Here is an 18,335-nt window from a genome sequence, read left to right as displayed (position 1 = left end):
GTCAGGACTGATCAGGATGACCTAGTCTGCCATCACTGGAATTGAAAGTTCTGTTTCATTTTTAACTAAAGACATGCTTGTTAATCAGACCTAGTGAACACCCATGGTAGCACAGTGAGTTAATATACATCCATTCTATAGCCCCCAGATCCCTACTGCTGCCTTTATGGCATGAGAAGCCCAGACTGCGTATCTCGGTGTTGCAGCGTGCTGGATTCTGGGTGTTTAGGGGTCAGCTAAGGTCTCACTCCCTGCCCTCATGAAGCCTGCAGTCTGCCCTTTCCTTCCTAGAGTCTCCAACCCTTGTGAGCCCATCTTCCCATTTGATTTTGTCTCTGTTCTTCTGGGCCCATCTCTTGGATTGCTACACTCATGATTTCAACTGTCCTTCCTCTGAGAAAACTCTTTCCCAGCCTTCGTACTGCTCTCGGGGCAGTAAAGGCCAGCCTGAGCCTGGAATGCCGGTCTGGCCCTGTCCTTTACTCAGCCTCATGGCCCATAAACCATTCACTCTCAACTATAGCCCAGTCTCTGAATGCATGTGTTTTGGCACATACAAGTTTGTCCTCCTAGACTCGGCATCATGTCCACTGGGAAGCCTTCCCTGATTCTCCCAGGCTACATCAGCCTGAACTAACACTCTGCTTCACCAGGTCTGTTTCCCCAGGAGGACAAGCATTTTGAAGCCAGTGTCAATGTCTTATTCATTTCAGCGTCTCTAACACTTGGCGTTTAAGAGGTGTCAATTAATGTGGATCTCATGGGAAATCTCATGGGAACTTGGGAAAAGTGCCACGCATCCCCTAATGCACTGTCTTTTCCACCAGTCGAATGAACCTTTTTCCCTGGGAACCTCAGTCAATTTCTACTCCTTAATGGGAGGCATGCCAGCTGCTTATCCGCCTGCATCCCCTCAGACACATCGAGTTCACAGACCTTTGGGACACTGTGACAGTGGACTGCCACCTGCTGGTGAGAAGGTTTCTTGGACAGTGACAGGAAAGTTTCTAGGCCAGTGACAACTCAGGGCTACAGACAGAGGAGGGGTTCTTAAGGCATTCCACAAACAATATAAACCCCTTTTCAGAATAGTATTTTCAAATGCACAGTATAAAGCACGTAGATTACAAGTGAAACCAGTCATAATGAAATAGAGGTGTCAAAATATTAGAAAATATATATACTATGTGTGATATATGTCATATGTATTATATTTGTATCTCATTAAATAACAAGATCTAGTAGTAGGTCCAATAACTACTATAATTAAATGATGAACGAAAATGATAATTGAAGATGTCTGCAACAGCTGTAACGTGAGATGCAGTCTCTGTGATTTCTACTGCTGACATAGTCACAAGTACTGCTAATAATATTAGAGTTTGTTGCCTATACCCATAAGGAAAGGAAATGCTGTGTTTCAGTTAGAGGTTAGTGAAACTAAAGACCAAACATTTCCCATCCAGGTACAAAGATACCCTGAATTCTACCCATGGATCCCTTGTGTGTGTTTGGGGGGGGGGGGGGTCCATGGACTCCAGGTTAAGAGCCCCTGAATGAGGTTTTAGAGGCACGGCTGACACTTTTTTGGGGGCTGCATTGGGTCTTTGCTGCGCGCAGGCTTTCTCCAGTTGCGGTGAGCGGGGGCTGCTCTTCGTTGCGGTGCGCGGGATTCTCATTGCGGTGGCTTCTCTTGTTGCGGAGCACAGGCCCTAGGCATGCGGGCTTCAGTTGTTGTGGCACGTGGGCTCAGCAGTTGTGGCTCGTGGGCTCTAGAGCGCAGGCTCAGTAGTTGTGGCGCACGGGCTTAGTTGCTCCGCGGCATGTGGGATCTTCCCGGACCAGGGCTCGAACCCGTGTCCCCTGCACTGGCAGGCGGATTCTTAACCACTGTGCCACCAGGGAAGCCCATGGCTGACACTTTTGAACATGGCAGAGATGCTGGTGGTTAAGTGTGTGTGACTCTTGCTAAATGTAATGGGTGCACTTGGCAGGAGAGGAGCTGTGGAGGAGACAGTGAAGTTCAAACTTTGAAGCCATAGGCACTTTATCAGTACTTACCAGTGCTCTGAGCTTTCGCCTGACTCTCCCCTAACCCAGCATGTTTCCTTGTCTATAAAACGAGAATGACAATGTCTTCCTCGTGGGTTGTTGAAAGGATTCAATAAGTTAACATGTAAAAACTCCTGGGGTCAAATGTTCACTGTTAAATGAGAATGATATAAATGTCTGTAGAGAAAACACACACACAGCCAAGCGTAACTTCTTTCAGAACAGAAACCCCAATGTCTGACCTGCCGTACAACCTGGGAGGCACCAGTGTACTCAGAAGATAGGAAACCCTTTCTGTTTAAGTCTGCCCTGCTTTTCCCACCCGAATCCAAGAGAACAAACCCAAATGCAAAGAGTTTCCAACCTTGTTATTTTATTAGAAGCATATTTACATTCTCGCAGTTAACTCTGAAGAGAACATTTTACAAAAGTTTTTTATATAAAGTTTGGAAACTACATAAAAATAACTTCTATTCTTCATAAAGAGGAAAATATAAGTTAGTTCTATTTACTCTGCTAAAAATTGACTGTAAATGTGAAACAGTTCCGTCTGTCCCTTCCAGAGAAAACATTAGCACAGAACACAAAGAATACTGCATGGGCCTTCTCAATGTTGGGCATTGCACGCTGGCTCAATTGTGAGACTGGGAGACCCAACCAGACCCCATCCGGGAAGGACAGGGGAGGTGTTAAGGCTAAGGCAGCACTGAGCAGGAAGCAGCAGCTCCTTGAATGAGATTCCGATGTGAACGACAAACCAAAGAAGGAAATGATCAAAGACTTTCACCTCCACCATGAAACCGGCATTTCACCTAATACTCATTCTCACACCCCAGGCTACAAAAGGCAGTATTGTAACTAAAGCACAAGTCAGCCCTGCCACTGGCCATCACCTGACCATTCGCCAATGCTGGCCTCGCCTGGTGGAACTGGGTCTGTGTTCTGTAGTTACACTGTTTGTTAGTTCACGTTTTCCCAGCACCTGTGCACCAAAGAGAATCAAAGGGCATAATTGTTTCACTTGTCTCATTCGTGTGAGACCTGAAAATTGTCCCTTCTGGGTCAAATAGTGAAGCAGGCAAGCTGAGTGCTCACTAACCGAAGAGGACCAGTGCCTTCCCACGGCCCCCATGCATCTTTACTGCATATGTAAGTCTTTGGAACCCCAAGTCCCTTTTCCTATGGAATGGTTACCCTACCTTCCCAAGATCCATTTACAACCAGTCCCCAGAAAACTCCAGGGAATTGCTTCAGAAAGACAAAGCACTGAACCCTCACCTATAGGAGTGAAGAAAGAGGAAGTCCTCCCAGGGTGTGTCAACCACCCCATCACCACCAAAATAGTACCCAGACTCAGTACACCCATTTGATTCCTCAGAATCACCTTCAGTTTTCCGCTTTGTTTTTTTAAAGCAGGCATTTTCCTAAGGAAGCCATTTATTTATATTTTTTCAAGTTAGACATAAAGGTGAGAAAAAGTTTTCTTTGTAAATAAACCGAACGCTGGGTTGAGCATTTGCTTTTATTGGGTTATCCACGCTCTGCAGCCTGTGGGGATCAGAATCTGGGGGAGGCCAGCTGAGTCATCCAAAGGCCCAGCATTCCATCTGAGATACAGAAGCTTTGCTTTTGCCAGGTTCCTGGGGGCGGGAAGCACTGCATTTCTCCCTGATGCTTTTTCTCCCTGAACAGAAGTTCCATTGACTGCCAGCCTCTGCCTGAAGTGTGAGGCCGGACTCTGAACTAGGAGGGACACAGAGCAGAGGGAAGCAGCCTTCCCGTATCACCTGCAGACAGGGGGGGCAAGTGTGAGACAGAATGACTGGGGTGGGAAAGTCTTGTGCGGCGAGGAGTTTATCCCTGAACATAGGATCCCGTGCAGGCTGGCGGTTCAGCCTGTGCCTCTGGTGCCAACCCCCAGCACGCCCACACCAACGGCTCCCCTCACGTGTTCAGTGGCGCAGGCCCAGGCAGCGAACATGTTCCAATCCACCTGGCACAAGAGGCCCAGGGGGCCAAGGGTGTGTGTGTGCGCGCACGTGCATGCGTGCATGTATGTGTAGGAAGGGAGAGTACAAGATGGCACGAAACACTTGAGATCAGGGTGAAGCGTTCAGCCGCTCCCCATCCCACCACTGTAGATGCTGTCTCAAGAAGAAAGCAGATTGGGGGAACTGGAGGAAGGAGGGCACCCCCTGAGCAGCTGGCTGCAGACGAGGCTCCACTGGGAACCAGAATGGCTGTTAGAAGGCGTGGTTCTTGGTCTGACACTGCAGGGAATGGCTGAAAAGCCACCGGCAATTACAACAGGACACGCCCACGGTGACTTCAGCAGTAGCACTTTGTGCCCACAGACAGCAAAGCTGGTGTTTTGGCAAACAGGAGGGGCCTCGAGGCCACAGAACACCTATTCCTCCTGGTCCCCGGCCCCCCCCAACAGCCCAAGTCGCTGACAGCTCAAAGGAACCTGGGGCTCAAATGGAATGCACGTTAGTATCAGGCAGCACGTCATAAAACCTCAACCTCGCCCTCCACGACCAGCGAGAAGTCAGAAACGCGGGTGGGTCTGTCAGGCACAGCTGGGGTGGCGCAAGGCAAGGGGCTGGATTCGAGCCGGCATGGAAGCAAGAGGGAAGGGGCTCCTGAGTTACTTGTTCACAGAGAATGGGAGGGCCCCGAGGCCCACCGGCCTGCCAGCCACCGCCCTGGGCGGCTGTTACGGAGCATCCGCAGAGCTGTAGGGGAAGAACTTGGTGGCCTTGTTTGGGGTGGTGGGGCTCAGGCACTCTGCCTCCTCGTTCATTTTGAAGAACATCTCCTGCTCTCGTTTCTTCTGGTTCAGCTCCTCTTCCAGAGCCTAGGACAGAGGGCAGACGGAGCTCGTTTGGATCCCTTAGGACACAAGTCTTCCCCAACCACAGGACCCCCACCAAAGTGGCCTTCTCTGGAACTTCCCCTCCCAGGCCTCGGTGCTCGGGTAACTTGGTCTTCCCTCGCTCCTGTCCCAGCGCCCATCACCCAGAAGGTAGGTACCACCTCCTCCTTCCTCGTGCCACAGCCACGCAGGAGTTTCCTATGGACCAAGGGCTCTGCTTTGGGGAAATGCCAGTCTAGATGGGGTGTGCAAATCAGCTGGCAGGAAAACCACCCGAAGAATGGAGAAAAGCCTGAGGTAGCAAATGAAGCAAGAGGCTTAACAGCAGGGGAAACAGAGATGTCCGAGTTACATGGTGTTCCTAACCAGGGCACCGTCCTGCAAAATCAGGGGACTTCTTTTCAAAATATACGTGCAGTCATGCCACCCCCCTGAGATTCTAATTCTGAACATCTGTGGTAGGACAGGGGTTCTCTACGTTGTAAAAGCACATCAGATAACTGCAAGGGGAGCATCTAGACGACAAGCACCGCAGGAGCTTCCCTTGGGCACACGCAAGTTTATCTAGCTAAATTGTGTCCTACCAGAAAAATTTCTTGAGGGTTCTCCAAAAAATAAATAATTATTCGATTAAGAAAGGAAGCAGAGTGCAGAGGAAAGAGCAGGGGCTTTACAGTCAAATAGGATTCAGCTCCATTACCAGCTGGGTGGGCCTCTGCATGCTACCTTTCCTCTCCAAGCCTGTTTCCTCTCGTGTAAAATGGCAATATCACTACCTGCCTGGCCGGGCTACTGCAAAGATTAAATTAAAAACTAATGGGCTATAATTACTTAGTACTTCCTACATGTCAGACACTATGCTAAGTGCATTACATCTTATTTAATCTTCACCCTATGAGATAGATACCACTATCCCCATTAACGATGGAGAAACTGAGGCTCAGAGAGCTTAGGTCACTTGCCCAAGGTCATTCAGCTGGCTGGGAGCAGAGCCAAGATGGGTCTAACTTCAGAGTTCAAGCTCTGAAACACTGTGCCACCATCTGCAAAGCCAGGCACACATGAGTTACTCAGTAAATGTGGCTTCTTTATTACTTTCACTATAGAAGTGATCACTTTCACAGGATTTGACCAGCATTCTATTATGTCTCTCTCTTTAAAACTATTATTATTATTATTATTTTCTTTTTTTTGTACGCGGGCCTCTCACTGTTGTGGCCTCTCCCCTTGCGGAGCACAGGCTCCGGAGGCGCAGGCTCAGTGGCCATGGCTCACGGGCCCAGCCGCTCCGCGGCATGTGGGATCTTCCCGGACCGGGGCACGAACCCGCGTCCCCTGCATCGGCAGGCGGACTCTCAACCACTGCGCCACCAGGGAAGCGCCTAGCTACCACTTTTTTGAGCACAGAGAGGTTTAGTAACTTGCCCAGGGTCTCACAGCGAGTAACGGGGGAGCTAGGACTTTCTCCCACGTCTGTCTTCCTTAAAGCCTATGCTCTTAAGCACTACTCTATTTTACCTCTATATAACCTATATATTCCTCTATATAACCTACGGCAGGAGTCAGCGGTCTTTTTTCTGTAAAGGGCCAGATGGTAAATTTTTTTGCCTTTGCAAACCTTAAGGTCTCTGTTGCAACTACTCAACTGCTGTTTGGTGTAAAATCAGCCAGAGACGATATGTAAATGAACGAGCATGGCTGTGTTCCATTAAAACTTTATTTACAAATACAGGTGGTGGGTCAGATTTGGCCCGTGGGCAATAGTGTACTAACACCTGTTTTAAGGGAAGAAATGTTATCTTCATCTTATGGCCCCAAAAAGCAAGGTTCAGGAGGGAAGACTTGAGGCCACACTCTGTGTCAACTATGACCCAAGCAACACCTTATTGACCTTACAAGATATTCTATACTTACTGAAAGAAAGAAATCTGAATTTTTCTAAAAATATTCCACAATGTACAGTCATCTCGCCTGCCCCGCCCCCCCCATACATGGGCAGCAGCTCAAAGCTGCCGACTGAAATGCAAGAGTGTAAAAGAACGTTTATTCCAGGATGCAGATCACCACCTCCGGGCCAGTGTGCCAGCAGCAACCCAGGTGACTAAGGATGGGATGATTCTACAAAGAATTCTGGAAAGAGGCAGCCCGCACCAGCAAAATCCAACGGCTCTCCACATACACACTGCGGCACCTCCCCTAAGCCCAGGCACCCCCAAGAAGCAATCTGGGCAGTTGCTAGAGGCAAGATGATTCATTTTCAGACTCTCAGGATGTGCCAAGGGTACAGAAGCCCTAGGTAAGAGAACCAGGTGAGCATCTATTTCCTGATGCCAGATCCGCCTGTGTCAGCAGGAGTGTCATTGATTTGAGTGTCAAGTATCAAAAGTCCTAGCGGACCATGCGTGGTTACAGATAAGCGTGGGCCTATTAACAGGAAGGTCTGGGACCCTGGCCAGCTTCCAGCTAGAAAGCTCCATTAGCACAGGGAGGGAAGCCTCTATTCAAGGACTCCCAAGGCCGTTATATGGCTGAGGTGGGCAACTGCCTCCTGGGCAGATCACAGTTACGGCAAGTAGAGCTCAAGTACGACGGCAGAACAAACCTCAGGGCTCAGGACACATGATCAAGGGTAATTAGGGCAGCTCTCTCCTCAGAGAGTTTAGGAGAGTGGGAGGACATGAGTACGTCCTTGGCCTATACTGTGGGCTGGTGGCTTTCTGCATAACACTATACAATATTCATCATCTTCACTTTACAAATGACCACACTGAGGCCCTGTGATGGTCAATTTATTTGTCAACCTGGCAAAGCCATGGTAACCAGTTGTTTGGTCAAACACTAGTCTAGATGTCACTGTGAAGGCATTTTTTATATGTGATTAACGTTTAACTCAGTAGACTGAATAAAGCAGCTTACCCTCCAAAATGTGGTTGGGCCTCACGAGAAAAGACTGAGGTCCCGCTAAAGAAAGAGGGATTGGGCCTCCATACTGCCCTGGGGCTCAGCGCTGCAACATCAACTCTTCCCTGGCTCTCCAGCCTGCAGTCTGCCCTGCAGATTTCAGGCTTAACAGTCCCAACAACTGGGTGAGCCAGTTCCTTCAAATAAATCCATAAATCTGTACCTTATCCACATCTGTATCTGTATCCATACCCCAGGCAGAACCGATGGCACAACACGAAGCAGAGCCCACCACTGAGCCCACCAGCCCAGCCAGGGTTACCTTTTTGCGTGGCCGAAGCTTGTCCCGCCATTCCTTTAGGCTCTGGTTATGGCTTTCGTCCAGGGCCTTCAGCTTCTGGGTTTCATGCTCTACCAGGAGGTGACACTTTTCATTCTGCAACATATTCCAGGAAGTACAGGTAAGAAGCACAGAGGGCTGAGATATACCATGAAGGTACCAGCATCATTCATTTATTACTTCTCCTTGATTATAAACTCCATGTATACAAAACGCTCTACCTGTAAAGACACATGCACCAAAAGGTGCCTGGAAGACTATTCCAGAATATTAACATTAATAATTCTCACTGAACAGTGGAATCTGCAGCAATTTTGCAACTTTCTACTTCGGGCTTTCTGCATTGTTTGAATTTTTCAACATGAACGTATAAAACTAATAACAATAATCTCTGCCCTCATCCCACCACACAGAGGCAACCACCACAGGATCTTAGATATATTTCCTGTCAGGCTCTGGCCTGTGCCTTGCTTAGCTAACCCTGTATACACAATTCTGAAACCTGCCTCCCTCTCCTCTCCTCTTAACATTATAATGTAAACATTTCTACATGTATGCGAAGAACTGACATCTTTTACAATCATCATTTTAATTCCTACAAAATATCCCACAGTATGGTTTATCTAAGTTATTTAAACATTTCCCTATTTTTGGCCACTTAGGTTGCTCTTAATCTTCACTACTATAAATAGCATTGTATTAAACATCTGTGCTATGTACTGAATTGTGTCTCCCCAAAATTCATATGTTGAAGCCCTAATGCCCAATGTGATGGTATTTGGAGATATGGGGCCTTTAGGAGATAAATAGGTTTAGATGAGGTCAAGAGGGTAGGGCCCTCATGGCGGGATTAGTGCCCTTGTAAGAAGAGACCAGAGAGCTCACATGCTAGACTGCTCCCTCCCTGTCTCCTTCCCTCCTCTTCTCCCTCTCCCCATCTCCCCCTCTCCCCCTCTCCTTTTCTCTCCTCTCTCTCTCTGCCATGTGAGGACACAGCAAGAAGGCATCCATCCGCAAGCCAGAGAGAGAGACTTCACCAGAACCCAGCCATGCTGGCAAAGCTGATCGTGGATTTCCAGGCTCCAAAACTGTAAGAAAATAAACTTCTGTTGTTTAAGCCACCCAGTCTGTGGTATTTTGTTATGGCAGTGTGAGCTAAGATAATCTGTGTGTATAAATAATTTGTATTTATATAAGTTATATAATTATCTGCATCACATACCATTTCTTCAGGAGAGATTTGTGACGGGGTAAGGGCCATGGACCTGGCTGAGGCCTGCCAGCCTCACTGTTCTCTCGCTGAGGTAAGTTACCTGCCTCACAAAACTTAGCCTGGAATCTCTCAGAGGCAAAAGTGACAATTCCCTGTTGATTCCTCACAGGGAATCAATCTTGTGGTTTATAAGGAGTTTAGAAGCAGGGGCAAAGTGCCTTTATCCAGATACCTCAACCCTACTGGACTGGAAGAGTACAACCCCTTGGGGAATTTTTATTGGGGTTTCAAGCTCAAGGGTTCTGGGAATTTAAAAATTGCCTTGGTTGGGAATAATACTTATGGCAGCCCTGCCCAGAGCTGGGGTCCCAGCACTCTTTATGGGTTTTCTCAGTTCATCCTCACCGTAAACCCATGAGGCAGGGTTGGGAACATAGACACAGAAGGTGAGTGGCCTGGCTAAAATTCACACAGAAACAAGCAGCAGAGCCCCTACCTGACAGGCTTCAATACCTGCAATTTTTCCTCCACACCCCCCTGCCTTTCCAGAAATTGCCAGATGGATCCAATAGCCTAAAGAATTTCCTGAGGTCACAGAGGTTCCTGTCAGCCCATCTGTCAGGTATGGCAATGCCTCGCTCCACCACAAGGGGGCTCCAAGTACCAGCTCCCGGGCAGGGACCCTTAGGGTGAGGCAAACCTTTTGTGAGGCAAACAAGAGGTCAGGGATCTCCCCAGGGAAGGAGGTCACAAAGGGGCTTGTCAATATCAGGATCCCTTTTCCTGACTTCAGTGGGAAAGCTCTGAGCGTCTCACCATTAAGGATGATGGTAAGTCGCTGTAGGTTTTTACAGATACCCTTTATCAAGTTGAGGAAGTTCCCCTCTGTTCCTAGTTTACTGAGAATGTTTATCATGAGCAGAGGTCAGCTCCTGTCAAGTACTTCTTCTGTATCTGTTGATGATATGATCATGTGATGTTTCTTTAGCCTGCTGATGTCATGGATTACATTAACTCATTTTCATCTATTGCACTAGCCCTGGGATAAATCCCACCTGGTCACGGTGTACACTACTTTTTATACATTTTTAAATTCTGTTTGCCAACGTTTCGTTGGGGATTTGTGCATCTGTGTTCATGAGAGATACAGGCCTGTAGCTTTCCTCCTTGTAACGTCTGGTTTTGGTATTAGGGTAATTGGGACACCTTTTCCCAAGACACAGTGGTGACCGAGAAATCCAGCAGCATGCCCACTGCCAGGCCCCGGGCATGGCACGTTCAGCTCAGCTGTCATCTCATTTACAAAGCTCCCTCCAGTTCTGCAAAATAGGAATTATCATCCTTACCCCCTGCCTATTTTACGAATGTGGAAACTATGGCCTGGGAGGGTGATGTGATTTGGCCAACATCACACAGAGCGGCAGGATGGAAACCATTCCACCCTGAGCTTCAGACTCCTTCCCCCGTTTGTAGGGTCTTTGGGCCCCCAGGGAGCTGACTGCCTCCGCGGGGGGGGGGGGGGGGGGGCGGCGGTGAGGCGAGCAGGGGCGGGGCAGAAGGGCAGTACCTGCAGCTGCTGCAGCTCGCCCATGTTGCTCTCGCACTGTGCCGCCATGTCCCGCGTCTGGCTCTCGTGTTTTTGCTGCTGCTGCAGCCGCTCTGATTTCTGCCTCTTCTCCTCCTGCTGGGAGAACTGCAACAGAGAACAGGTGAGGCGCCTCAGTGGGCCACGGGCCTGGCTGGGGGCCCAGCTCAGCCCTGTCCCGGGGAGACCCCATCTGAGGGGCTGGTTTGTACAGAGCCACACTGCCCTGCACCACTCAGGCTGTGCCCCCTGTCTGAAGTCCTCCCCGCTGAGCTGAGACCCAGCCCCTGCCCTCAAGGAGCCCCCAGATTGGCGAGGACACTGAGACATGCTAGGACAGCGTATGTAGTAAGCAGGAATCACAGGAGCCCACGGCCACCGACTCTGTCCCGGAGCCACATGGGTGACTTGTGAGCGGGGTCTCAGTAGAGGAGAGGAAGGAGTTTACCAGCAGAAGCAGCTGCAGGATAGACACCCTGAGTGTGACAGGGAACGCGCATGAGATGCAACGCCAAGCCTCCTCCCCTGTCCACCAGAGGAGGAGTCAACGTGAGGCTTTTAGGCTTCCGGGCTGTTACTTCTGGCTTCCATTCCATTCCTCCTTCCAAGACCCCGTGCTGCGTCTTAGATTCTATACCCCCCCTACCATGTAAGATTCAGGCCGCACCAAACCTGGATCTGGCCCCACTCCAGGACACCCCCGGCCCCCCACCTGCTTGATCTTCTCGCGCTGCTCAGCGGCACTGCCCGCCCCGTTGATGTGGAGGCTCTTCTTGTACATGGCCATGCGTGTCTTGCCCTCGCTCCTCTGAATCTTGGGCAGCCGCGCCTTTTCCTGCTGCTGCCGCACCTTCAGCTGCTCCATCATGCGCTGGTTGTAGCGCTGCATCTGCTCGCACTCCTGAGGGGGACACCCAGCCGAGGCCAAGGTCAGCTGCGTTCCACGCACACGGGCGTGGTCAGATGCCAAGGCTGCCACACGCAACTCAGGAGCCCAGGACCTGCGTGGTCCAGAATGCTCAGCAGAGCAAGGCTCGTGTCATTTTACTATACTACCCTTAAATATCATCTTCTGTTCTCACTTTAAAGATTACCGTTAATAACCTTACCTTCTTACCTTCTGAATGCCTTCTTAATCTCCAAAATATACAAACAGCTCATACGACTTAACAACAAAAAAAAAAACCCAAGCAACCCAATCGAAAAATGGGCAGAAGGGGCTTCCCTGGTGGCACAGTGGTTGAGAGTCCGCCTGCCGATGCAGGGGACACAGGTTTGTGCCCCGGTCCGGGAGGATCCCACGTGCCGCGGAGCGGCTGGGCTCGTGAGCCATGGCCGCTGAGCATGCGCGTCCGGAGCCTGTGCTCCGCAACGGGAGAGGCCACAACAGTGAGAGGCCCGCGTACCGCAAAAAAAAAAAAAAAAAAAAAAAAAAAAAAAAAAAATTTATCCAGAGAAGACATACAGATGGCCAGTAGGCACGTGAAAAGATGCTCAACATCACTAATTATTAGAGAAATGCAAATCAAAACTACAATGAGGTACCACCTCACAGTGGTCAGAATGGCCACCATTAGAAAGTCTACGCATAACAAATGCTGGTGAGGGTGTGGAGAAAAGGGAGCCCTCCTACACTGTTGGTGGGAATGTAAGTTGGTGCAGCCACTACGGAAAACAGTATGGGAGGTTCCTCAGAAAACTAAAAATAGAGTTACCATATGATCCAGCAATCCCACTCCTGGGCATATACCCAGAGAAAACTATAATTCAAACAGATACATGCACCCCTATGATCATAGCAGCACTATTCCCAATAGCCAAGACATGGACACAACCTAAATGTCTATAAACGGATGAATGGATAAAGATGATGTGGTACATCCACACGGTGGAATACTACTCAGCCATAAAAAAGAAAATAATGCCATTTGCAGCAACATGGATGCAACTACAGATGGTCATACGAAGTAAAGTAAGTCAGAAAGACAAATACCTCACTAGGTAAAGACAAATGATACCACTTATATGTGGAATCTAAAATATGGCACAAATGAACCCATCTACAAAACAGAAACAGGCTCACAGACATAGAGGATAGACTTGTGGTTGCCAAGGCCAGGTGGGGAGGGAGAGGGATGAACTGGGGGTTTGGGATTAGTAGATACAAACTATTACGTTTAGAATGGATAAACATCAAGGTCCTACTGTACAGCACAGGGAACTGTGTCCAATCTCCTGGGATAAACCGTAATGGAAAAGAATATTTTAAAAAGAATGTATGTACGCACATAACAGTCACTTTGCTGTACTGCAGAAATTAGCACAACATTGTAAAGCAACTAACTATACTTCAATTAAAAAAGTATTCTGAGGGAATGCATGGGAAAGAGATATAAAATGAAAATGGAAAGAAAGGCAGGACAAAAAAAGGGAAAAAGTGAGAGACACGTACATCAGGTGTCAGGGTCAGCGAGGGAGCTGCTTGGGCCATCTGCTTCCCTGCCAGTTTCCCCAATTCCTAGCCCCTGGATCTGAGGCAGGACATCGCTCAAGAAGCTCTCGAGCCTCACTGTGGCCGACTTGGCTGCTCTCAGGAGCAAGTGATGCCCCGCTGAGGGGCAGCCTCGCGGCCCTCCCAGGTCTCCCAGTGGCAGCCCCCGAACCCAAGCTGACTAGGAGCCTCACCTTCTCATGCTTGCGCACCAGCTCGTGCCGCTGGAGGAAGTACTGGTCTTTGAGCTGCTGCTTCACCAGCTGGTGCCTCTCCTGCAGGTGATGCTCCTCCATCTCCCACAGCGCCGCCTCCCGGTCTGTGGAGGACATGTCACCCGGTGAGGTGCAGATGGCCAGAGCCCCACCAGGCCCTCCCCTCCACTGCCCCGAGCCAGGTCTCCTCACACTGGCTGATAACTGTGCCACGTCCTTAGACTATGTGGGCTGAGCCAACTCCTAGAAACTTCCAGGGATGACAGCACCCAGCAGCATGGTAGAGCAGGAAGTGTTTGGAGTCAGGAGCCAGAGAAACCAGAGGCTAAAACCCAGCTGCATCACTGGGATTTGAGATGAACACAAAATCCTCTCCAGGCCTCACCTTCCATCTCTGCCAAATGGGCACAACCACACCACGGAGGGAAAATGTCCTTGGAAGATACTTTTATGTTCAATCTACATTGCACCTCTGCTTTCCTAATGGGCAAATAGGAAGGGCTCACGTGGAAACCCCATGAAGAAGACAGCCTCTTGTCACTATTTCCTCCTTTGAAAAGTAGGTGAGACCCTTCATGTCCCATATATGCATTATTGAAACAGTTATCTGGCATTTTATCACTGGAAGTCTCAGGACAGGGCAGGGAGCTGGTGTCAGATGGAGAACCTCACGCCCTGCAAGATACAGCTGGTCATGCTCAGCCTACTGCGAAGTTGTTTATTTCACTGCACTCCTGTTCCATGAAAGCCAGCATCTATCCACAGAACATCAAAACAGTGATCTGGCTTCTAAACCAAAATCAGAACCCCAGTCCCACAGGTAGGATGGTTCTTACAGGCCATCACATGATAAGAAAAGGAAACAAGGGCTTTTCTGAAACATCCGTGGCTCTATTCAGAATGTCGGAATACCAAGGACCCCATTTTTCTTGGCCCACATCAAGTACTGAGTGGTTTATACTGTTTTAACTGCCCTGGCCATCAGAGTCCTGGCTGTGGCCCCTGTTATAATGATGAGCCAGAGACAGCACTCGTATATTAGTCCTATGTTTACAGCTTTACAACGGACAGGGACCATTAGCTCCCAAGCCCACAGGCACCAAACTCTAATTTTCACCCATCCAGTTGTTTTAAATGCAGTTCAAACAACAGACTTCCAGCCATTTGGAGCCTGCTTGCTTTGCATACCCCATAAAATTGTACCCAACATCTGCTAGCCATAAATTAGATAGCCTGGGGGCTATATACAGACCCCAAGCCCTGCACCCTCCAGAGCTCTCTACCCCAGAGCTTCCTCAGCTGAGTGACATCATCAGATACATAAGCCCCCTTTCTGATCCCCTTCTTCCCCAGGGTCTCCCCTGCTCTCCTCCCTCTGGGTGGTGGCTCACACTGTTGTCCCCGGACAGTCTAATGCTGGAAGGGACTCACCAGCATGCAAACCTGCCAAAGCACCACCACACAGGGGTAGTTAAGAGCTTGGCTTCAAGATAAGGTCTGCATCCAGGGCCCACTCTACCACTCATTAACTGTGCAACCCAGGCCAAAGAAGAGTCACTCTCCAAACATCAACTTCCTCATCTATAAAAATGGGGAGGACAGTAGGGCCTGCCGTGCAGGGTTACGGATAGGATGGCAGGGTGACTAAGGTGTAAGATGAAGGCACGTGGCTAGGCAGAGGAGTCGCTCACTGCGTGCTGGCTGCTGGGAGCGGCTCTCAGTACTGCCCCCCGACCCCGTTAACCCAGCTCACTCACGTGCAATTTCCACCCACTCTACATTGCTTCCTTTTTTTTTTTTTTCCTTTCCTCGACATCCACAATAGTGTCAGATAGTGTTGTTGCTAACTGGTATCTCTGCCTCAGTCCTGACTTCAGTGGGGATTTTCCTCATGTTTCACCATAAAGGCTGATGTTTGGTCTTAGGGTGGAGAAGACCTAGCAGTTCTTCCTTGCCCGGGGCTGGCATGTACATTCATGGAGAGTCTGGGCCCACATGCGCGCCCCGCTCTCGGGCACCCACCTCGAAGGAGCTCCTGCTTCCTAGTGAGGCACTCGCGCTCCTTGCCGCAGATCTCCCGCCTGTTGTCGGCCGTGATCTTCTTCATCGCCAACTCCAGGTCCTCCTTCTGCTTGGCGAGGAAGTCCCGGTCCTATTAAGTATTTAAAATTTTAGACGTGTTCATGATATTGTGGTTATTTTTTTTTAGAGATACATATTGAGATATTAACAGGTGACATAATACGATGTCTGGGATTTGATTCAAAATAATACAGTAGAGTGGGGCAGTGAGTGGGCAGGAATTAATAATTACTGAGGTCAGGTGATGGGTATATGGGGATTCATTATACTGTTATACCCCTTTCTGCCTATGTTTTAAACTTTCCTTAATAAAGAGTAAAGAACTGAAATTTAAATTAAAAAATTTTAGCTACTATATGTGAAATAGATAACCAACAAGGACCTACTGTATAGCACAGGGAACTATACTCAATATTTTGTAATAACCTATAAGGGGGAATTCCCTGGTGGTCCAGCGGTTAGGACTTGGAGCTTTCACTGCTGAGGGCCCAGGTTCGATCCGTGGTCAGGGAACTAAGATCCCGCAAGCTGTGCATGGGGCACAGCCAAAAAAAAACCAAAACCAAACAAACAAAAAAACCTATAAGGGAAAAGAATCTGAAAAAGAATATCTATCTATCTATCTATCTGTAGATAGATAGATATCACTAAATCACTGCACTGTACACCTGAAACTAACACACTGTAAATCAACTATGCTTCAATAAAAAAATAATAAATTTAAAAAAAAATTTTTAATAAAAATTTTAGGAAACATGTTAAGAAACTAAAAATTTGCACTAATCTTATCACTTAATGCTAGCAACTGGTTTTGGTGTATCTATATAAATGTATTTACATCTGTTGTTTCACAAAGATTATTTTAAAAGACTTGAAGAAATATTTGTACACCCTTATTCATGGCAGCATTTTTCACAACAGCCAAGGGATTGGAAACAACTCAAGTGTCTATAAACAGATGAATGCATAAACACAATGTGGTATATACATACAATGAAATATTATTCAGCCTTTAAAAGGAGGGAAATTCTTATATATGCTACAACACGAATGAATCTTGAGGACAAGGTAAGTGAAATAAACCAGACACAAAAGGACAAATACTGTATGATTCCACTTATATGAGGTCAAATTTGCAGAGACAGAAAGTAGGATGGTGGTTGCCAGGAACTGGAGGCAGGGTGTCATGGGGAATTACTGCTTAATGGGTACAGAGTTTCTGTTTTGCAAGATGAAGGGTTCTGGAGATGGATCATGGTGATGGTACTCACCATGATGTGAATGTACTTAATATCACTGAACTGCACACTTAAAAATGGGTGAGATACCAAATTTTATGTTATGTCTATTTTACCACAACTTTTAAAAATTATTAAAAAGACCTTTCCATGTCATGATGTAATCTCCTATCAAAAAGAAGTTGTAATGGCTGAAAATATTTCATGGTATAGCTAGCTATACCCAACTTATCTACCCCATATATAATAGGCTGTTTATAGGTTTTCTTTATTTTAGATACTGCTGCTCTTCACATTCTGGTAGCTAAATGTCCTTGAACCTCTGTGATGATTCATCTTCAAGATTAGTCCCAGAAGCAGAAAATCTAGGCCAAAGGATGTGTACGTTTTTGAAGCTCTTGATGCAACTTCCAGAGTGGCCTCCTTAAAGGGCCAGTCTTCTCTCCCTCTGTGGGGACTAGGGCCTGTCTCCCCACCCTCCCTAGCCCTGCATTCTTTTTCTAATCAACCTGTCAAGGGACAGGTTGGAGGAAAGTATGATGGTGTCCTGGAGTCAGACTCAGCTTGAGGCCTTGGACCCCACTGTTAACTGTGCAGTGTCACCTCTCTGAGCCTTAGTTTCTTCCTCTGTAAGGGGGAAAACAAACAGCACCTATCCTGGTAAGCCATGAATGCTAAACCAGAGAACACACAAAACAACTGTAATTGTAGACTCTAATTTTCTTTGCATTTGGGGGCAGAGGAAGTGGGACAAAATGAGAACATGAAGTGAAAAGGCTACCGACGCTGGGGCAGAGGGGACTGAGTGTAGCTGGGAGAGGCTGACAAGAACGAGACCTATAGGGCCTTGAAAGCATGTGAGAAGGCTGATCTGATCTTATGGACAAAGTGGGAGCCACTGAAGGTTTTAAAGGCCCAGGGCTGTTGGGGAAGGGTGCCATGATCAGATCCGGAATCCGTATTGATCACAACAACTGGTATGAGAGAAAGAACTGCAAGAACTGGAGGGAAACTAGCTGGGAGGCTACTGCAGTAGTCCAGGCAAAAGACAAGAATGGCTAGGGAGTCACAGAGATGTTGACAAGTTGATGGATCCAGAGGGAGTTTGGAGATAATAAAAAAACAAAACCCAAGCTTCAAGAGGTGATGAAGGATTGCAGGGAGAAGGGGTGTCAGGAATGACAAGGCTTCTGGCCTGACGTCACAGTGGAGGACGGTGTCCCCTCAGAACACGAGAACAGGACCAGGTCTGGGAGATCTGGGTTTGGTGTCTTTGAGACCCCAAAAGATGCCAAGCGGGCAGAGGAATGTGCTGGGTTGGTCAAGGAGATGTGATGTACAAA

At 48.2% G+C, this 18,335-nt stretch overlaps 1 protein-coding gene across 1 annotated transcript in view; it reads right to left on the bottom strand.

Moving 5' to 3' along the window:
- Window positions 1–2,503: 2,503 nt before the first annotated feature.
- The window catches only part of STK10 (serine/threonine kinase 10), a 119,912-nt gene continuing 104,080 nt past the window's right edge, over window positions 2,504–18,335 (bottom strand). The window contains exons 14-19 of the mRNA XM_082835677.1: window positions 15,695–15,824; window positions 13,652–13,776; window positions 11,679–11,867; window positions 10,949–11,074; window positions 8,151–8,264; window positions 2,504–4,909 (exon numbers count right to left, since the gene is read on the bottom strand). Coding sequence (XP_082691803.1) covers window positions 4,769–4,909; window positions 8,151–8,264; window positions 10,949–11,074; window positions 11,679–11,867; window positions 13,652–13,776; window positions 15,695–15,824 — 825 coding nt within the window. The 3' untranslated portion in view covers window positions 2,504–4,768. The remainder of the gene's footprint in view (window positions 4,910–8,150; window positions 8,265–10,948; window positions 11,075–11,678; window positions 11,868–13,651; window positions 13,777–15,694; window positions 15,825–18,335) is intronic.

Source organism: Leucopleurus acutus (assembly GCF_964270905.1).
Source record: "Leucopleurus acutus genome assembly, chromosome: 3".
In the NCBI taxonomy this organism is placed as follows: domain Eukaryota; kingdom Metazoa; phylum Chordata; class Mammalia; order Artiodactyla; family Delphinidae; genus Leucopleurus; species Leucopleurus acutus.
The sequence above is the reverse complement of the archived record's forward strand: the minus strand, read 5'-3'. Positions and strand labels throughout refer to the sequence as shown.